A 17,027-nucleotide genomic window follows, 5' to 3' on the forward strand; every position below is an offset into this window, starting at 1 on the left:
CTCCGCTACCGCCTCGAGCTGCGATTGGGCGAGCGCGCGAGGGGCGGGGCTAGCGTTGTCCCGCCCCCGCTGAGGGGCGGTGTGGGGGTGTGAGCGGGGTTGTGTGTTAGCGGGGCCGGGGTGGGGGTCTGTGATGGCGGCTGCCGCGCTCAGCCCCGCGTGGAGCAGCTCGGGTGGGTGATGGATGCTGCCGAGGGCACGCAGTGCTCGCAGGCAGTGCCGCTCTGGGGAGCAGGCCTGTGTGGGCCAAGCACCCCGCGGCCCAGCAAATACATGTCAGAAGTGCAGAATGGAGACAAAAACATTTTTTTCAGTCTGTGGACGACAGGGAAGGTACCGAGTGGAGCAGTGCCCGCGCTGGGTGGCACCTGGCACGTGTCTGAAGTCGTGGAGCGAGTAGCACTGCTTCAGGCCCACGGCACATCACAGCACTCACAGCTCTGTGGTGGTTTCCACCCAAAGCATACAAAGAGTCTGAGAAAAATACTGAATGGTGGGAAGATGAAGGCTGGGCAGGCAGGAGGGTGGTTGGACTGGATGGTCTCAGTGGGCTTTCCCAACCTCAGCGACCCTGTGTGGGCAGGCAGCAGGGCAGAGGAGGAGGAGCCAGGGCTGGCTGTGGGCAGCCGTCCCGGGCAGCCTGCCCAGCGCAGGCAGAGCAGGTGGAGGCAGCGGGAGGCAGCTCTCGCCCAGCCGGGGCATGGAGGCTCTGGGCCCCCGCTGCCCGCTGCCCACCGCCCAGGGCTGCTCCCGGCCGGGCCGCGGCACCGTGCTGCTGGTAAGTGGGAGCGGGCAGCGGGGGGATGGCTCCGGAGGGGCTCCTGGGGGCAACTCGAGCAGCAGAGCATGTGGAAGGGAAGGATCCTGCAGGAGAAATGTGTTCTCGGGCTGCTGTGAGCAAAGCAAGATTCAGAGGTTTTTTTTTTTTCCACTTGTGCTGAGGAAGCCCGGAGGTTGGCACAAGCTGTGTTGTTGTTTGGTTGTTGTGTGTTTGTTTGATTTGTACAGAGCCTCATCCGTGCAGAGTCGTTTAGGAAAAATCCTTACAAGGTGACTTTAATCCCTAAAGCTGTTTATAGCTAGCCAAAGCCAAAACAAATAAATCTTGCAAACATCTTCATCTCTAAACTCAGCTACCGCTTTGCCAGTCAGTGCTTTGCAGTGAAATAATTGAACAGCAGGCTGTTCAGTTTTGTTCGGTGGAACTTTTTGGCAGCCATGACTTTATTTGTTTCATCAGGTGGGAGTCCTGAAGGTTCAGCCCTTCTCTTTTGTACCATCCCTTGGCACACACAACGCTTCTGTGCTGTCACCTTTCTTTTCAGAAACAAACACAAACAAACACAAAAACATCAACAAAAAAATCAAAGGAGTGGTCACTGTTATGCTAATACTTAACCACAAGTGCTCACGGGGATTTCCTCGTCACATGCACATACATCTTCCAAGGAGATTAATGATTGCCATGCTGAACAGGTCAGAGTTTGTCCTAAGCAGGGAACGCGATTACATTCTAATCCAGAGAAGTAGGTACAGCAGCGTATCTCAGCCTGGCTTGTGGCTGTGGGAGTAGGTTCTGGGATCTGCTGCACAGCACTTGTTCAATGGCTTCATGGGGAAAAACACAAGCTCTAAAAATTATTGTGAGAAACCTCATGATAACAGAGCATTTCCTCAAACGGACTGAAAAAGAGGAGACAACTAATACAGAACATCAGTCATTTCCCCAGCAGAAAAAAGTTCCTGTCTTTGTGGTGTCAAAAGATTTTTATAATTCAATCTTTAAAATAAAAAAAGAGAGAGCGCATCTGACGTTAGCCATGTGCTGGGAGGTGTTCAGAGGACAGAGAAGGGTGGAAATAAGGAGGAAAAAAGGAGTACCTTCTTAGTCTTATAAAAACCTTTTTGTCACTGTCGTTGAATAAGGGCCAGACGCTGTTTGCTTAAAAAACAAGAGACAAAGAGAAGAGCAGCTGTGCAGAGACAGTGAGTGCTGCAACCCCAGCACAGGCACCCATCCCTCGGCTATTACTCAGCACACCAAATTAACCTTGCTATTCCCAGCTGAGATAATTTATGGATTGCATTTCTGTGTGACTGTGTTTATGGCGTGTGATCACCAAGAGCAGCTAAGGGGCTTGCCAGGAATGGGATGTGCAACAAAACAACTTGTTGCCACTCCGCTGCCAGTGTATGGAGAGAGCAGTACTGTGCTGCAGCCCTACAGACTCAGGCTGTGTCAATTAGGATTTCTGTGCCTGAACAGATAGATTTTGACTGTACCGTTCTTATCAGATAATTAAGATGAAATGAACTTAAAAACTGTGTTTCAATCCTGTCCTCCCATGCCTGCTCTGCAAGGTCTTTGTCACAGGCTGGGTGCACAGCAAAACATCTGTCAGCAGAATGCAGAAAAGAACTTGCAGAAAAGGACTAAAGCTCTGCAGGGCCTGCACAGAATGTGTTGTCCAGAGCCCCTCCTGGAGATGCCGCTCTCCTCCAGCCACATCCCTGGGGAGGCAGGGGCTCCATCCCCACTTGGCTGCAGGATGTGTCCTGGGTGCTCCTGTTTGCAACAGAAACAGCTGAACAGAGGCAACTTGGCACAGCATTAGGTTGGCCCCATTGCGGGGGAATAAATCTCTTCATGCGCATGTTTTCACTTAAATTACAGCGAGGATTGCTGTAATGTTGAAAGAAGACTGGAGAGCTCTTTTGAGCCAGAGATAAGATTAAGATAAATGCTTGTTTTTAGAAAATGCAACATTTTACCTTCAACCAGCACTCCTGTGTTGCACTGCAGGTGATGATGCTGTCTCTGCTGATGTACCCCTTGCTGAGAAGCCTCGCTCTCCAGCTGCACTCCGCCATCACTGGCAGCTATGTCTCTGGGACCCACTCCATCGTCTTCATCAACTGCCTCAACGAGCAGACTGCCAAGGATATTGCAAGGTACTGAGAAGCTTCCCCTGCTTGTCTCCTTCAATTCTTTGGAAATGGCTTTTCTCAAAATAAAGCCATTCCTTGTCCCTGGAGAGGAGCTGCACTTCTCTGCTGGGTCAGCGCTTTGACACTTCTGCCCAAAAGTGCTCCTGTTCTCCCATACTCATTCTCTCCCTGTATGGCAGGTCCACGTACCAAGAGCTGTGCTCTCTAAAAGCAAGCTGACAATTACCTCTGAAGCCAATGCCACAGTAATACATCAAGCCAATTCCCAATTTATTCCACTGCTGTTCATTTTTAAGATCCATTAAAGCCATGGCCCTAAATCTCTGCATCCTCAGCTGGATTAAGACCCAACCCCACATCCTCTGACATGCCATAGTCCTTCTCTGAGCAGCACAGTAACAAATTCCCTGAGAAGTGTTCATGGGGAGGGACACAGCACAGTGCACTAACATAAAAACAAATACAAATGAAGTGGTCCACAGAAAACACAGAACAGGCATTTGTGAGGTACACCCAAAGCCCGCACCCTGCTCACCAAGCAAACTTTGAGGAAGGAGGGCTTTACCTTGATATTTTTTTTCTCTTTCAATGTATGAGATACATTGCATGATGTTTTGCATGCAGTTTTTTCCACATATCCGTCAGTCTCTGACTCAATAGGTGGTTTGTTCAAAGCAGAGAAACTGTTGACTGGGGAAATGTTTATGATGGACCATTAAGTTTCCTGCAACACCTCCTCTGAGCTGTTTTTCCTGCTATGCTCCTGCTTGCCAAAAACTCTCCCTGTCCTCTGTAAGAGCAGAGCATTCCCAAGCAGCCATTCAGGAGCTGACCGGCTACTGAAAGGGATTTTGTGTCACCTTAAATACTTCAACTGTATGAAGAAATTCAAGTAGAATAATATCTGTGCCACTGGATGTCTCCTGAAAAAAAGAACAACTGTACATGGCTGGTGAAAAGATCGCTCTGTTCCTGAAAACACTTCATCTCAACAGCTTTGCAAATGTTTTCCACACTTTGTTCCTTATCTTGCAAGGAATGGAGAGGAAGTAAATCATTCTCTGTTGCTGAGATCTGTGTACTTTGGTTGCATTTTTACTGGTGGAGTAATTTTTCCAGGAATTTGGATGAATGAGCAATGGTTGTGAAGGATGACACAGGGCTCCTGCATTTATTTTCCCACCCACCTTCTTCCTGGAGCTGTCATGTGCGCTCTTCCTTTATGTTGCTCAAAGGAGCTGTCTAAAGGATCAGGCTGCAGGGAAATGTTCTGCTGTTTCTGAGGAAAAGGAGATCAGGGTTTGTGGAAACAGGTTTGCGCCATCTCTAAGAGATAACTTAAAACCCTCAGAGGAAACCCAAGGCCCACCCAGAGATGTGGCCTCTGCCTGTTCCTGCTGTTGGGTGGCTGCATCCCACAGAACTCATTCAACACCTGGGCAGCCCCACAAGCTCCTTCTGCCTTGGGCCTGTGTGCATCATTTCCTTGGCTTTTCTGCTTATTAATATTTCATCCATCTCCCTTCAGAGCCTATTGTTTAGGGCGGCAGGGACAAAGAAACACACATTAAGTACCCAACCCAAAGATTCCATCTACTATGCAGATGTTCTGTGCAGCCCACGTTCAGCATCTCACAGTGATTGCTGTTACTATGGTGGCCGCCCGGTTCCACCCAGTTTGCCAGAACAAAGTGCAGGATGTTGGCCAGGGTCACAGTTTGCTGGGGCAAAGCAGAAGCGATTAGAAGGTGTCGACAAGGCTCCGGCACTCAAGTGGCTTGGAAGTTGCAGATGGGAAAACAAAGTGATTTGTGCCATGTGTCCTACACGATGAGCACAGTGGGGAGATCTCCATTCGTGCTGCTGCCGTTTGTTGGGCTGCGAATTAACTCAAGATGTTTTACAAGCATTAAGTGACTCGAGCTGCACGTGGCCAGGGCGCACAGCTTCCTAGCACAGCTGGCCTCCAGGCCACGGCTCCTCCGACTTGTCCGTGGGGACAGCTCCCTGCTGCTGGGGATTGGGGTGGCTTTAGGGACAGTTCCAGCCCCAGGCCAGGAAGACCTGAGCCAGAGCAGCCCCAGCTGGAGATCACTTTGCTTCCCCAGGATAATAATTAGCCCCAGTCCATGTCTCCTATCTGCTGCACGAGGCAGCACGACGGACGTCTCTGTGAGCTGCAGTGAGCCGAGCAGCACTGACCCCCTACTCTCTCACCCAGGGGCATCATGGACAAGAAGCTGGCTGCCTACGTGAACATCCTGCCCAAGAGCTCGGCCTTGTAAGTTGGGCTGCTGTACCCCAAAGGAGGAGGGGGCCGGGCCTGAGCTGCACAGCCCACCTGCTCCATCTGCTCCTCCTCCCCGCCCGGCACAGCGGACACCGTGAGACTCCAGGTGGCTCCTTGCATGGGGACCCTGCATGCAGATGAAATCACTGTGGCCTTCTGGCAGCGTTTCTGCTTTGAAAGGTCATATCTGACTCACAAGAAGTAGAGCTCCTCTCCTGCAGGGAAAGAGGTGAAAAAAGTGTGGTGCTGTGCTCAGCATCTCACTGCACGGTGCTCCTTTTAGGAACTGTTTTCCTGCCTCATTCAGAGCGGGCAGAGCCCCATGGTACCCCCAGTGCTCACCTCACCCTGCCTTGCTGCCCTCAGCTCCCTCAGACCTGGCACAGCAAGGGTGGCCCCGGTCTGAGAGCCCCAAGTGTTGGGTCATGGGCATTTAGGGCCAGTGATGCTCCTCCAGCACCGCTTCATAGAGGAACAGCCACATGCAGGGAGCACCAAGTGGGGGCACCGAGCGCCGGCGAGGTCAGTGAGGCTGTAGCCATAGCTGGATGTGCTGATGATTCTTTCTTTTTAAATATAGGTATTTCTGGAAAGGGGAACTGGAAGAATCCACTGAAATCCTGCTGGTAAGTGACAATTCCCTGTGGCACAGCAATCCCCAACCCAGAGCCCAAGCTGAACGAGGCTGCAGGGTGGCACTGACCCTAGGTAACCCTGGGGTCATGGCAGTGGTGTGTGGCCAGGTGCAGTGGAGCTGTGCCTTCAGGATTGTTCCCTCCCTTTACTCTTTTTTCTTTACTCTCTGCAGTTAGTAAAAACAAGGACGTCCAAAATAAGCGAATTGTCCAACTACGTCAGGTGAGCATGGGGTTTCCTATCTGTGGTATGTGGCCATCTCATGCTCAGTCTTTGGGTCTCCTTGAGCCCAGTCCTACCCAGGAGGGTTCCAGGCACTGCTGGGTATACCCTGAGAGCCAGAAAAGCTCCAGCACCTCACCAGCTGGGAGCAGGCTGCTGGGAACATCAGGCTCCCGGGACAGGGAGAGCTTCAGGGTCTGCAGGTCCCCCCCCATCTGCAGATTTCCTGTCCACCCCACATGCTGAGCGCTGAGCACAGCTGGCGGCTGTGGTAAACCCCAAACTCAAAGCAAAATTCCCACGTGGCACAGAGTGCTTTGAAGTCAGGGGGGATCTCCTGGGGCAGGGCCCACGCACCGCACTGCTTCCTGCACCGCCAGCCTGTTCGTGCCGCGGGATGAGGCCGTGGCACTGAGCCGCTGTGTCTGTTTCCACTTTAGATCCATCCATCCCTTTGAAATCCCCGAAGTCATCAGCCTGCCTATCGACCAAGGAAACCCCCTCTATCTCAAGTGGATCGGAGAAAATGTCCCGCGGGATTGAATGAACAGCCCAGAAACCACCCTGCTCTCAAGGAGACGCGATGAGACAAGCTCTGCTGGCGTCTGTGCACAGTGACACGGGGGAGCAGCTCACGTCCCCAGGCATGTGCTACAGCAAAGGAGTTTGGGATGGGGAATTTTGCTTGATCTTGAGACGTCCCCTCCCTGGCCTGGCCTTGCAGCACCACCAAGCTGGAGGCAGCACTGGGGCGGGGAATGGCACCACAGGGCTGCTGCTGCCTGGAGGTGCTCGCAGCACTGCCCTGCATCACCTGGGCATGGTGCAGCATGTGCCACTCACACACGTGGCACCGGCTGAGCCCCAGCAAGAGCCCTGCCTGTCAGCTGGGCTGAGCTGGGCAAAGCAACCCCATTCGGGGACCCAGGAGCCAACAGGGCATAGCCCCGCTGCTTTCTACCCAGACCAAGCTGAGCCTTAGAAAAAGGTGCTCGTGTTGCGTAATTGGATGTAAGCTACAAAATAAATCCATTGTGTGGCTGGGAAAGGAATAAACCAGAGCATTTCCTACCTGCAGCCTCGCGAGTCATTGCAGCGCGTGGGTGCAAAGAGCAGGGCAGGAGGGTCCTGGCAGGGCAGGAGGGTCCTGGCAGGGCTTTGTCGATGTCTGTCGCAGGCAGTGGGGATGCAGTGCACGCACTGAGCTGTGCCCAAGGGCTGGTGTGGCCCCAGCAGCACTCAGAGGTAGCACGAGGAGGGCTCCCAGTTGCAGGAAACAAGGTAACAGGGAGAACAGTCACCAGGCTGTGCCCATGCGTGGCTGTTCGCATCCTCCTGCCACCCCCATGCTTGGCAGCAGCATTTCCCTGGAGCATGACCCAGGCATGGGGTGCTGCCCAGGGCCACACATTGACCCCTCAGCTGCCCAAACCCCGGTACCACAAAGAGCCAGTGTTGTTAAAAAAAAAAAAAAAAGAAAAAAAGTCTTTTTAATTGTACATCAGACATATTAATTACAACTCGGATATAACAAGAGTTGGTTATTACAAGCAGCAGCCTGAAACCATAAATCTTTAGAAGGTGCACAGAGTCATTATAATATCTATTACAACTAATGCAAAATATATTCTGAAACAAAAATACTTTTAAAGGCTCCACATTCAGTTCTCTGCAATAGGCCGGGAGGAGAGGAGAGGGAGAGGAGGAGGAGGAGGGAGCTGCTGAGCTGGGGTCACCCACGTCCCCCAGGCACATCCCATGGGGATAACCCTGCTCGGTCTGGGCACAGCTCCTGACAGCCCCCAGCTCCCCAGGCAGCAACTGGGAGTCACCTGGGCTCCATAGGCACTCATGAAAGGAAATACGTGGTGCTCCCCTGGCGACCAACATGGGCAGGATGGGGGGACCGGCACCAGGCGTGGTGGGGTCCTGGCAGCAACCTCTCCCAAAACGCTGGGGCCTCTTGGAGGCAGCTCCATTCAGATGAATGGATGCAAACTGCGCCATGGCTGCAGCTGGATGGAGCTCAGCACACAGCTCTGCACCGAGCACAAGCGCCAGTGCACAGCCCCGGTGGCACAGCGTGAAGGCACTGCAGGGCTTTGCCTTGCTGCACCCAATGCTCGGGGTGTTGCAGCTCACACCTGGCCCACGTGAGCAGCACCCGCACTGCGTGTCCCACCGCCTCACCGCAGCAGTGGGGTTGTTCTCCAGGACGAAGCTTTAAGGGTTCTGTTTGCAATCTGCTCTCTCACACCGATAGATTTTCACCTTCACATGACACGAGGCAGCACGCTGCCTTGCTCCCCACACCTCGCTGTACTTTGACAGGGTGAATCATTTCAGTACTTCTGCAATAAAACAGCTTTTTCCGTTCACCCCCCGGCTGGCAGACCACGAACACGCAGAGGAACGATGCTGCTGCAGCACGCGGCTCAGCCCCACGCAGCCGGGGGGTGGGGGAGAGCAGCACACATACACATCAGCACATCTTAGAAAAAAACCTAACGAGTACATCTGAGAGTAGAATTTGTTTTCAAAGAAGTTTGCTCCTGAACAAAGTGACACTATTGCTTTAGACAAAAAGGGGTGCTCGTTCTCCTTCGGTATAGAAAGCCACGGTGAAGCGGCAGCATGACCGCAGCAGGCGCAGCGCTGCGGGTCGGGGGAGCACCCCGCTGCCTTTTTGGTTTCTTGGCTGGTTTGGCACTGCAGGATGGGCATCCCTGCGGGAATGAAGGCCAGTCCGGGCTGTGCCCGCTGTGGTTTAAGGCACGTGCGTGTGTTTGGCTGAGCTGTGCCAAGAGGCGATGGTTGGGATGGGGAACGCAGCACATCCAGGCCCTGGGATGGGGTCTGAGCGATTCATAGGGTGTCCTCCCTTCAGAGGAAATCACATTCCTCCGATGAAAGGGTTTGGCATGAGAAGGAAAACCCCATGCAAGGGCTTCGGCGTCACCTGCCATTTTCTATGGTGTAGGGATGAGCCATTGGGCTCCACAGAGGGACAGCGGTGGTGCTTTAGCACTGGGTCCCTGCGAGGCCGCTGCTGCAGGCCCGGACGTGGTGACCGCGGGCTGATCCCACGCAGAGCTCACACAGCCCCTGTGCTCCAGGAGGGGCCTGAGCTGCCCCACTCCTCCGGTGCCTCTGGTGTGACCAAAGGCCGAAGCAGGACAGCGCTGCATGTACGTGGCCAATAAAATAACAGTTGTCAAAGGAATACAATAAAAAGGCTGAAGGGGTCCACCCCTCACAGCTCCAGGCAGCCGGGGTGCTGAGCACAGGGCATCCTCCTCCTCTTCCTCCTCTGCTGCACCAAGGCCTGGCTGCACCCAAGGGCTCCGCTGTCAGCTCCAGGAGAGGTGATGGGACCACTGGGATGTGGGCTCAGTAGGGGGTGGTCCCTTCCCACTCCACCAGGTACTGCACTTTGCCCTCGAGCGTCACGCGCCGCGCCAGCACCTGGTACTTCTCCCCGCACACCAGCCGCCCCGCCGCCCCGAAGTAGCTGCTGATGGACGACTTGAGGTGCGAGAGCGACGAGTCGTCTTCGCTGATGCTCTCGAAGGTGTGGCTGTCGATGCCGTCGTCCGGCCGCTCAGGCCCACAGGCCGCCTCGCTGCCCCGGGGGCTGCCCGCCGCCACCTGCCCGCCCGCCGCCCCTCCGCCACGCTTGGGCCGCACCGAGGGGGGGGTCAGGACTGTCTGCTTGCGCTTACGGCTGCCCACCGTCCTCCGGCTGCAGGACAGGGAGAGAGGCGACAGGGTGCTGTGAGGGGAGAGAGAAGCCCCTCAGGAAGGGGGTGAGGGGGGCACAGCCCTCACCTGGACTCGCAGGACAGGCTGGTGGTGGCTGAGCCTGAGGTGCTGGCAGCATCCGTGGAGTCCACGTCGGAGAGGAAGGTCTGCCCCGAGCTGGCGCTGGGATGGAGGCAGCGTCGGCCCCGCGGCCCCGCACCTCAGAGCTCCCCCAGCACCGCGGCTGGGCAGCACTCACCTCTTCAGGCTCTGAATCTCATCCAGTGTGAAGTCAAAGATGCTGGCCAGGTGGTGGTTGGTGCTCCAGGCGGAGGTGAAGTCGCTCTGCACCACGAAAACCAGCGCCTCAACACTGCACGGCGGCTCAGAACCCTCAGCCCGGCCACCGCCACGCTCCCTCCCCCCATGGCCACCCCACAGCCCAGGGGACTAGGGCCCTAGGGACTCACGCTGGGGATGGCGTCCTCCAGCAGGAACTTGGCCCTCTTCCGCCGCACCGCACGCTGCTTCTGCTGCTGGAGCTGCCGCGGGAGCAGGCTGCAAGGCGAGATGTAGGGCGAGATACAGGGCTGGGGCTGCAGAACGGTGCTGTGCAGCGCTCACCTGTCTTTGTGGTTGCGCAGCACTCACCTGTCCTTGTGCACGTATCTGCTCTTCCCTTTCCTCTTCAGCTCACAAGAGCCGCTGTCGCCCGGGGCCTTCTCTGGCAGCACCTTGCTGGGGGGGTTCGGCGGGACGCGGATCCGCAGGCGGAAGATGCATTTCTTCTTCTTGATCTCCTTCCCACAGAGAAACCTGGGCAGGAAGGAGCCTTCAGCCTGGGGGGAGGAATGGACCCCGGGGGGCAGGAGCACTCCATGCGCTGTTCTGTTCCCAGCTGCACCCAGCGCTCACCTGCTCTTGTAGCTGTTGAGGGCGTTGAGCAGATGGGGGCCACGCTCAGACACAGGGGTGCTGGTCAGCTGTAGGGAGACACGAGCCTGAGCTCCTCGGAGCAGGACGGCCACCCTGTCCCCTTCCCCTTCTGGTCTCCTGCCCCCTGTGCCCCTGAGGCTCTGACCCCTCACACCCAACACCTGCAGGCTTTACCTTCCCGAGCTGCAGAGGGTCCCAGTGGTGGTTCACAAAGGCCAGGATCTCCTCGAAGTCGAAGTACTTCTTCTTGCTCTGCACGCCCAGGTTGTACAGGGCGAGATGGACCACGTCCACCCTGCAGGAGCGACCAAGGCCAGCGGGTCAGTGAGCAGCCCACTGTTGGCAATGCCAGCCCAGGGCACAGAGCAAGGACAGCAGCTCTGTGCCTCGGGAGCCCAAAGCAGCCCTGAGTGTGAGAGCCCGAGGATGTGCCAGTGCCAGGACAGACACCCACTATTGCAGCTTTTTAATAACCTCCAGCTACGTGCTCTCACTAGTGTCAAGTACAGGAGCAGGATGGCTCTTACTCACATGCAGACCGTTTACAAAACAGTCTCTCCTGTGGGACTTCACACTTGCATCTCCAAAAGTGAAAACCAAGCAACATGTCCTGCAGGATTTCCCTTCTCCTGCACCCAGTGCTGCTCTGCGCAACACCCCCAGTGCAGCTAGCACTGTTAGGATATTTCACAAAGCGCTTTCAGATCATCAAGGTGCACTATAAAGTACCACACAAACTTGTATTTAATCTCAAAACTTGATGGCTCATTCTCCAATTGCTTTTTGCATTATCTCCTGGCGAAGGTGTGCTTTGGCTCCCTGGCAGCACAGCACAGCACGCTGGTGCCCCACGAGCCCAGCGTGGACCCGGCACAGCACAACGGGGCCGCGGCCGTTTCTCACCATCGCAGGGGCAGGCGCTTGATGTACTCAGGTCCCTGGTTGCACACAGAGCAGAAAAACACATAGAACCTGGAAAACAGTGGGAATGGAGAGCATAAGGGACCACCCCACAAGGATGCAGCACCTGCCCTGGTGCGGAGATGCAGCTGGGACCCACGGAACATGGGGACGTACCGGTCCCCAAACATCATGGGGTCGCTGAGGCACTGGGTGCACGCTTCGTGGAACCACTGCCGGCAGCGGTAGCACTGCAGCATCTTCAGGTACCACCTGGGGATGGAGAGAAGCCACTGCTGGGGAGGACAGTGTGAGCAGCCCCAGCCAGGGACATGAAACCTCACTTGCACGGAGCTGCATGCAGACAGCGCAGGGCAGAGCGGGCAGCAAAGCTGCCAGCCCCAGAGAATGGCCCTGCAAGCAGAGCCTCTCTCTTGGAGGAAAAACGCCCATGGAAGGGTGCGGGACAGCCCCCCAGCAGGCAGTGCTTACTCGCCAGGGCCCCCGCAGTAGCAGTAGCACTGCTGCTGGTTGGTGCGGTGCGGAGAGTCCCACTCCAGCAGGTCGGGGTTGTAGGACAGCACCATCTTGACGGCTTGCAGCGTCTTGGCGATGGCTCCCTTCTTCAGGGCACCCCCCTTCTGCGGGAGCCAGCGGGACAAGGTCAGTGCTGAGACTGCACCCCTCACCGCAGCCCCCCGCAGCCCCACTCACCCGCACGGCCAGGGCGAAGATGCAGCGGCGGCAGAACCACGGCGTCCCCAGAGGGCCCTCACCGCTGCTCGCCACCGGGACATGGCACTGCTGGTGGTAACCTACGGGAGTCTTGGGGTCAGCATCACCGAGCTGGCGGGACACACGTGGGATGCAGCAGGACCCAGAGCCACGCGCCCGCACTCACCCAGCCCGCACTTCCCGCAGATGAGGATTTCGTTCCTGGGCCCCGATGTCTTCCCCAGGCAGATGTTGCACTTGGGCTCCTCCCCGGGGACGCCGGCTGCAGGATGGGGACAGCGGTGACGGCCCCGCAGCGCAGCCTGGGAGCCTGGGCTCCCAGGGAGCAGTGAGCAGAGCACGACGGGGCGGCACTCACCATGCTGGATGTCCTTCCAGAGGACCCAGTACTTGGAGTTGTCCTCAAACGTCACCAGGCAGCTCTGCTTGGAGCCGCTCACCTGCAGGGACAGAGCACACAGAACCAGTGAGTGCCTGCTCCCATTGCCCACACTCTCCTCTTTCCCCAGTGCCATCTTCCCCATCTCTCAGAGCTGCAGGAAGGCAGGTTCTATGGCGGATACCCAGCTAGGACATCAATCCCAAACACTCCAAAGACCACAGCCACTTCACAGCGCAGGCCAGCACGCTGCGAGCTGACCCAGGGAACGGCACCTGCACCAGCTGCACTTTGGACGCCCTCTTACCCTTCTGAATTCCCTCATTACCCTTCTGTGTGCCAGCTTTACCCTTCTAGATGCCCGCCTTAACCATCTGGACGCCTTCTCACCCTTTGGGGCGCCCATGTACCCTTCCCGACGCCCTCTTTACCCTTTTGATCTTCCCCAGGTAGTACAGCCCATCGGTCCAGCGGCACAGCACGTACTGCCCCTCGCTCAGCTCCCTGCAGCTGCTGCCCTTGCGCCCGGCAGCCCCGTGCACATCCCGGGTGATGGGGTTCAGCGTCCCGGCCTCCATGAGCAGAGCCTGCGGGGACGGAGGCGATCGCCCATCAGCAGCAGCGCGACGTGCCCGCGGGCCGAGCGAGGCGCCCGCTCCGTAGGCACGGGGTTCGCCCGGATGCTCGCAGCATTGGCAGCTTTAAACTGAACGCGAAGTCGAGCTGACGATTTCCTCCTGCGGTTTTGCCAACGGGACCGCTGGGGGAGCGGGGAGAAGCGCGGGCAGCGGCGAGCGAAACCGAGCTGCCGCGTTTCGCTGCCGTGAGCGCTCCGAGCGCGGGACAGAGCCCCCCGGCTGCTGACAGCCGCCGCCGGCACCGCCCCGATGTCACTTTCCCCCCTCGGGGCTCCGTGCGGGGCCCTCTCGCCGCGGACCGCAGCGCCGCGTTGAAGCGATCCGGGCGCCGCTCGTACGGCCGCGCTGCCCGGGATGAGCCCCCCGGGGCCGGAGCCCAACTCGAGGAGAGCGCGGCGCCGCCGGACGGAGCCAAACGCTCCGGGCAGAGCCGCACGTCACCGCGCGGAGCTCAGCGCCGCCGCGCCGGGAGGTTACGAAAACGGCGGCGGGCGCAGCCACACCGCGTCCCGAGCGCTGCGGGGACCGCTCGGGGAACCGCGTCTCTCGCAGCCCGCGGCGCCGCTCCGGGACCCCGCCGGCACCGGGACCCCACGGGCACCGGGAGCGGCGGCACCTGCCGGGCGGGAGCTCCGCGGGCGGCCCCGCAGCAGCGAGACCCTCCGCCATTGGTTCATTCAAAGGCGCTGCGGCGCCGGTCCGTCCCGTCCCGTCCCGCCCGGCCCCGCCGCCCCGGGCGCCTCCCGCCCCGCCGCGCCGCGCCGTCCCGCTCAGCTCCGCTCCGCCCTTACCGCTCGGCGCCGCTCCGCCGCCGCTCTGCCGCCGCCGGGGCCGGGTCAGCGCCCGCCCGCCCGGGGGCCGCCGGGGCAGCAGCGGGGCGCGGCGGCGCGCGGCGGGGGCAGGGCGCGGGGCGCCATCTTCCCGCGCTTCCCGCGGGCATTGACGTCCCGCTTATGCAATTAGCGCGGGGCCGCCTCCCGGGGCTCCGAGCGGCGCGGCGCGGAACGGCGCGGAACGGCCCGGGGTGCCCCAAGCGCCGCCCGGCCCCGCGCCAGGGAACGGCCCCGCGCTGCCGCCCGCCGGGATTCCGGGAACCGGGGGTCGCTTTTCTCCGAATCCAAACAGAAGAAAAAAAAAAAAAAAAAAAAAAATCCGTCGGTGCAAAAGCGCTCCGGGCGGTGCCAAGACGGAGCTGCAGGATTTGCTGTTTGCGAGAGAGCGCTGCCAAAAAAGAAACGTTTCCGGGCCTGCTCGGGCGGCAGCGAAGCCGCCGGGGTCAGAGCCGCGCGCTCCGTGCGTTCCGCTGCCCCGCGCCGCCGTTCGTCCCGCACCTGCGTGGAAGCAGAGCACGCGGAGCCGCTCCCGGCGCATCGGAGCGCATTGTGCGGTGCTAAGTCACCTCTCGGAGACCGCTGCGGAATTCTGTCCTCTTCGAAGGAGTTTTGTTGTTTCTTTTTGCGCACCGGAGCCTCCCAGAGCCGCTGGCATCGCGCTGCGCAGCGGGCGGGCAGCTCTGCGCGGGCTCAGAAACACGTGGGGCCGGCAGCGGCACCGCGGCCACCAACTGCCTCGGAGGGGAGCGAGAGCAGAGAACGGGGGTGGGGGGAGGGGGGCAAAGTCCAGGTTTCAGGGTGAATCATTGCATTTTGGGGTGATTCATCGCATTTCAGAGCTCCCGGATGGGAGCGCTCCGGCAGCCGTGCCAGCAGCAAATGCAGCATCTGCAGCACAGCACCAAAAACCCAGCGTGGGATTTCCTGAGAGGTCTGGAAATGGTCCCAATAATCCAAAGGAATGGTCCGGATAGTCCTGGGTTGCCCCTGTGGGTGTCAGGGACCACGCTGTGCCATGCTGAGCCGTGCCATGCCGTGCCATGCTGAGCCGTACTGAGCCATGCTGTGCCTGCTCCCAATTCCCCAAGGCCAGGCCGTGTTTGCAGAGCTATAGGCACCCAAAAACTGGCAGCTCCCTCCCGCTGCCTGCAGCCCCGTCCTGCACAGAGAACCTGACACATCTTCCAGGCGCCCCGCGGCCGAGCCCTGCAGTGAGTCACAGCGTGCAGCCGTGAGTCACCACGGGATTAAAATAACTCCTGCAGCAGAGCTCTGCCTGCGGGCAAACACCGCTGCTCTCGTCCCTGCACTTCAGTGCTCTGCTCTGGCCCACAAGCAGCCGGTCTGGGTGTCCCAGCAGCGCTCTCTGTGCTCCTCCTCAACCGTTGTGGTTGTGTCTGCAGCACCGGGGTCATTGGCTGTGGAGGTGCAGGTGATGTGAGAGGTCAGCCAGGCTCTGGGCGATGCTCAAGCCCCGTTCACGAGAGGGGACAATGTCACCAATGGGGGCACCCCAAAGTGGCAGCACCCTCTGGGCTCGTTCGAGCAGCGCTGACCTCGGCCGTGCAGGCCGTGCAGGTCTTTTGCTGTCGTTGCATTTCCAGTGCAGCCCCTGCAAAGTGGTTCGCACAAAACCTCGGTGGTGCGTTGTCCCACAGCCCCACGCTGTGCCCGAGGCCTCTCCCTCCCCCTGTGCCCATGGAGCGGAGGGGCCGGGGGCTCCCACGCTGTCCTTCCAGCGGCGCTCTGAGCACAACCGATGTCTGTGGCTTTTCCCCACATTTTTCTTCCTTTGCAAACAGGAGTGGGAGGAGGAGTCGTGTGTTGGTTCGTAACCAGGGGCAAGGAATACTGAAAGGAAACCCAACCACGAGGCTGCCCCGGAGCGCTGCTGGGCCTTGAGGTACAACGTGCGGTGAGGACGCACACCGCGGCACAGGGAGCACGAGGCTCTGTGCCTCCAGCCACCCCAGTGCCACCTCCACCCTCAGCTTCAGCCTGTAAATGCCTCCCATTGGTGCGAATGGGAGCAGCCACAACGAGTGGCGTTTGGCCACTGACATACCTCACCTTGGTCAGCACTTCCCACAGCCCCACAGGGCTCGGTCCTTCCTCTGGAGCCATCTCCTCGGCCTACCCAGGCAAGCTGGGCTCCCAGCAGCCACGTGCTCCTGAGGTGTGGCTGCGATGGGCCCGGCGGTTCCATCTGACACGCAGCTGCTCTGTGCCAGCTGTGCCTTTAAGAGGAAGAGCATCGAGGCGTTGGGTTTCATGTCTTTTATTGCTTATTTAGTATGAATTTAATCCATGGCCTTTTTTTTTTTTTTTTTTTTTTTTTTGAGCCTAGCTTTCTTTGCGTGCTTCCATGCAGTTGCATAAGACGCGAGGAGCTTGTAAGTGTTCCTGCAGCTGGGCAAGGTTTATGTTAATGGAGCCGTTACATAATTTTGACACAGATACACGTCTGCAGTTCCTGAGCTCGGCTCAGAAAAGACACTTCCAGCATAAAGAATGTAAAAAAAAAAAAGAAAATAGGAAAAAACGAAGAGCGGTGCAAGGCCGCGCTGGCAGCGCAGCCCAGGGCCCTTCCCTCCCGCAGGGCTCTGCAGCAGGGAGCAGCAGCCACCAGCTCTGCTTTGCCCTTCGAGGGCCGTGCTGCTGCAGCAGCCCCGTGAGCTCTGGTTGCACTCCCCCATTAGTTACACCAGCTGGACAAACGTGTACACACACACACACACACGCACACACGCTGTCTCCCCCAGTGCAGG

General features: G+C 58.3%; 2 protein-coding genes across 5 annotated transcripts; one reads left to right on the forward strand and one right to left on the reverse strand.

Moving 5' to 3' along the window:
* On the forward strand, positions 88-7,174 carry CUTA (cutA divalent cation tolerance homolog). Of its 2 annotated transcripts, XM_021413954.1 has the most exons (6): positions 96-778; positions 2,804-2,952; positions 5,171-5,230; positions 5,820-5,865; positions 6,048-6,097; positions 6,538-7,174. In XM_021413954.1, exons 1-6 carry the CDS (start codon positions 701-703, stop codon positions 6,638-6,640), a joined length of 486 nt encoding a protein of 161 aa, XP_021269629.1. In that variant the 5' UTR covers positions 96-700; the 3' UTR covers positions 6,641-7,174. The 2 variants fall into 2 exon arrangements, with proteins under 2 accessions (XP_021269630.1, XP_021269629.1); XM_021413955.1 differs by lacking the exon at positions 5,171-5,230 and having other exon boundaries at positions 88-778.
* Positions 7,566-15,044, reverse strand: PHF19 (PHD finger protein 19). Of its 3 annotated transcripts, none has more exons than XM_021413951.1 (15): positions 14,826-15,044; positions 13,220-13,375; positions 12,768-12,849; positions 12,576-12,671; positions 12,389-12,489; positions 12,167-12,315; positions 11,852-11,947; positions 11,678-11,746; positions 10,949-11,069; positions 10,754-10,821; positions 10,490-10,654; positions 10,309-10,396; positions 10,098-10,183; positions 9,926-10,021; positions 7,566-9,839 (listed from the first exon to the last, which is right to left on the reverse strand). In XM_021413951.1, the coding sequence occupies exons 2-15, from the start codon at positions 13,364-13,366 to the stop codon at positions 9,488-9,490; spliced, it is 1,716 nt and encodes a 571-aa protein (XP_021269626.1). In that variant the 5' UTR covers positions 13,367-13,375; positions 14,826-15,044; the 3' UTR covers positions 7,566-9,487. The 3 variants fall into 3 exon arrangements, with proteins under 3 accessions (XP_021269626.1, XP_021269624.1, XP_021269625.1); XM_021413949.1 differs by having other exon boundaries at positions 14,758-14,969; XM_021413950.1 differs by lacking the exon at positions 14,826-15,044 and adding an exon at positions 14,218-14,278.

This window comes from Numida meleagris, chromosome 16 (genome assembly GCF_002078875.1).
Source record: "Numida meleagris isolate 19003 breed g44 Domestic line chromosome 16, NumMel1.0, whole genome shotgun sequence".
NCBI classification, from domain to species: domain Eukaryota; kingdom Metazoa; phylum Chordata; class Aves; order Galliformes; family Numididae; genus Numida; species Numida meleagris.

What these genes read in the sequence shown, in the direction of transcription:
- CUTA (XM_021413954.1), top strand. Translation starts at nt 701, where the DNA reads ATGGAGGCTCTGGGCCCCCGCTGCCCGCTGCCCACCGCCCAGGGCTGC. An exon ending in GCCGCGGCACCGTGCTGCTG is followed by an intron (nt 779 to 2,803) that starts GTAAGTGGGAGC and finishes GTTGCACTGCAG; the next exon opens with GTGATGATGCTGTCTCTGCT. An exon ending in ACTGCCAAGGATATTGCAAG is followed by an intron (nt 2,953 to 5,170) that starts GTACTGAGAAGC and finishes TCTCTCACCCAG; the next exon opens with GGGCATCATGGACAAGAAGC.
- PHF19 (XM_021413951.1), bottom strand. Translation starts at nt 13,366, where the DNA reads ATGGAGGCCGGGACGCTGAACCCCATCACCCGGGATGTGCACGGGGCT. An exon ending in CTGGAAGGACATCCAGCATG is followed by an intron (nt 12,672 to 12,767) that starts GTGAGTGCCGCC and finishes CCCATCCTGCAG; the next exon opens with CCGGCGTCCCCGGGGAGGAG. An exon ending in CTGCGGGAAGTGCGGGCTGG is followed by an intron (nt 12,490 to 12,575) that starts GTGAGTGCGGGC and finishes AGACTCCCGTAG; the next exon opens with GTTACCACCAGCAGTGCCAT.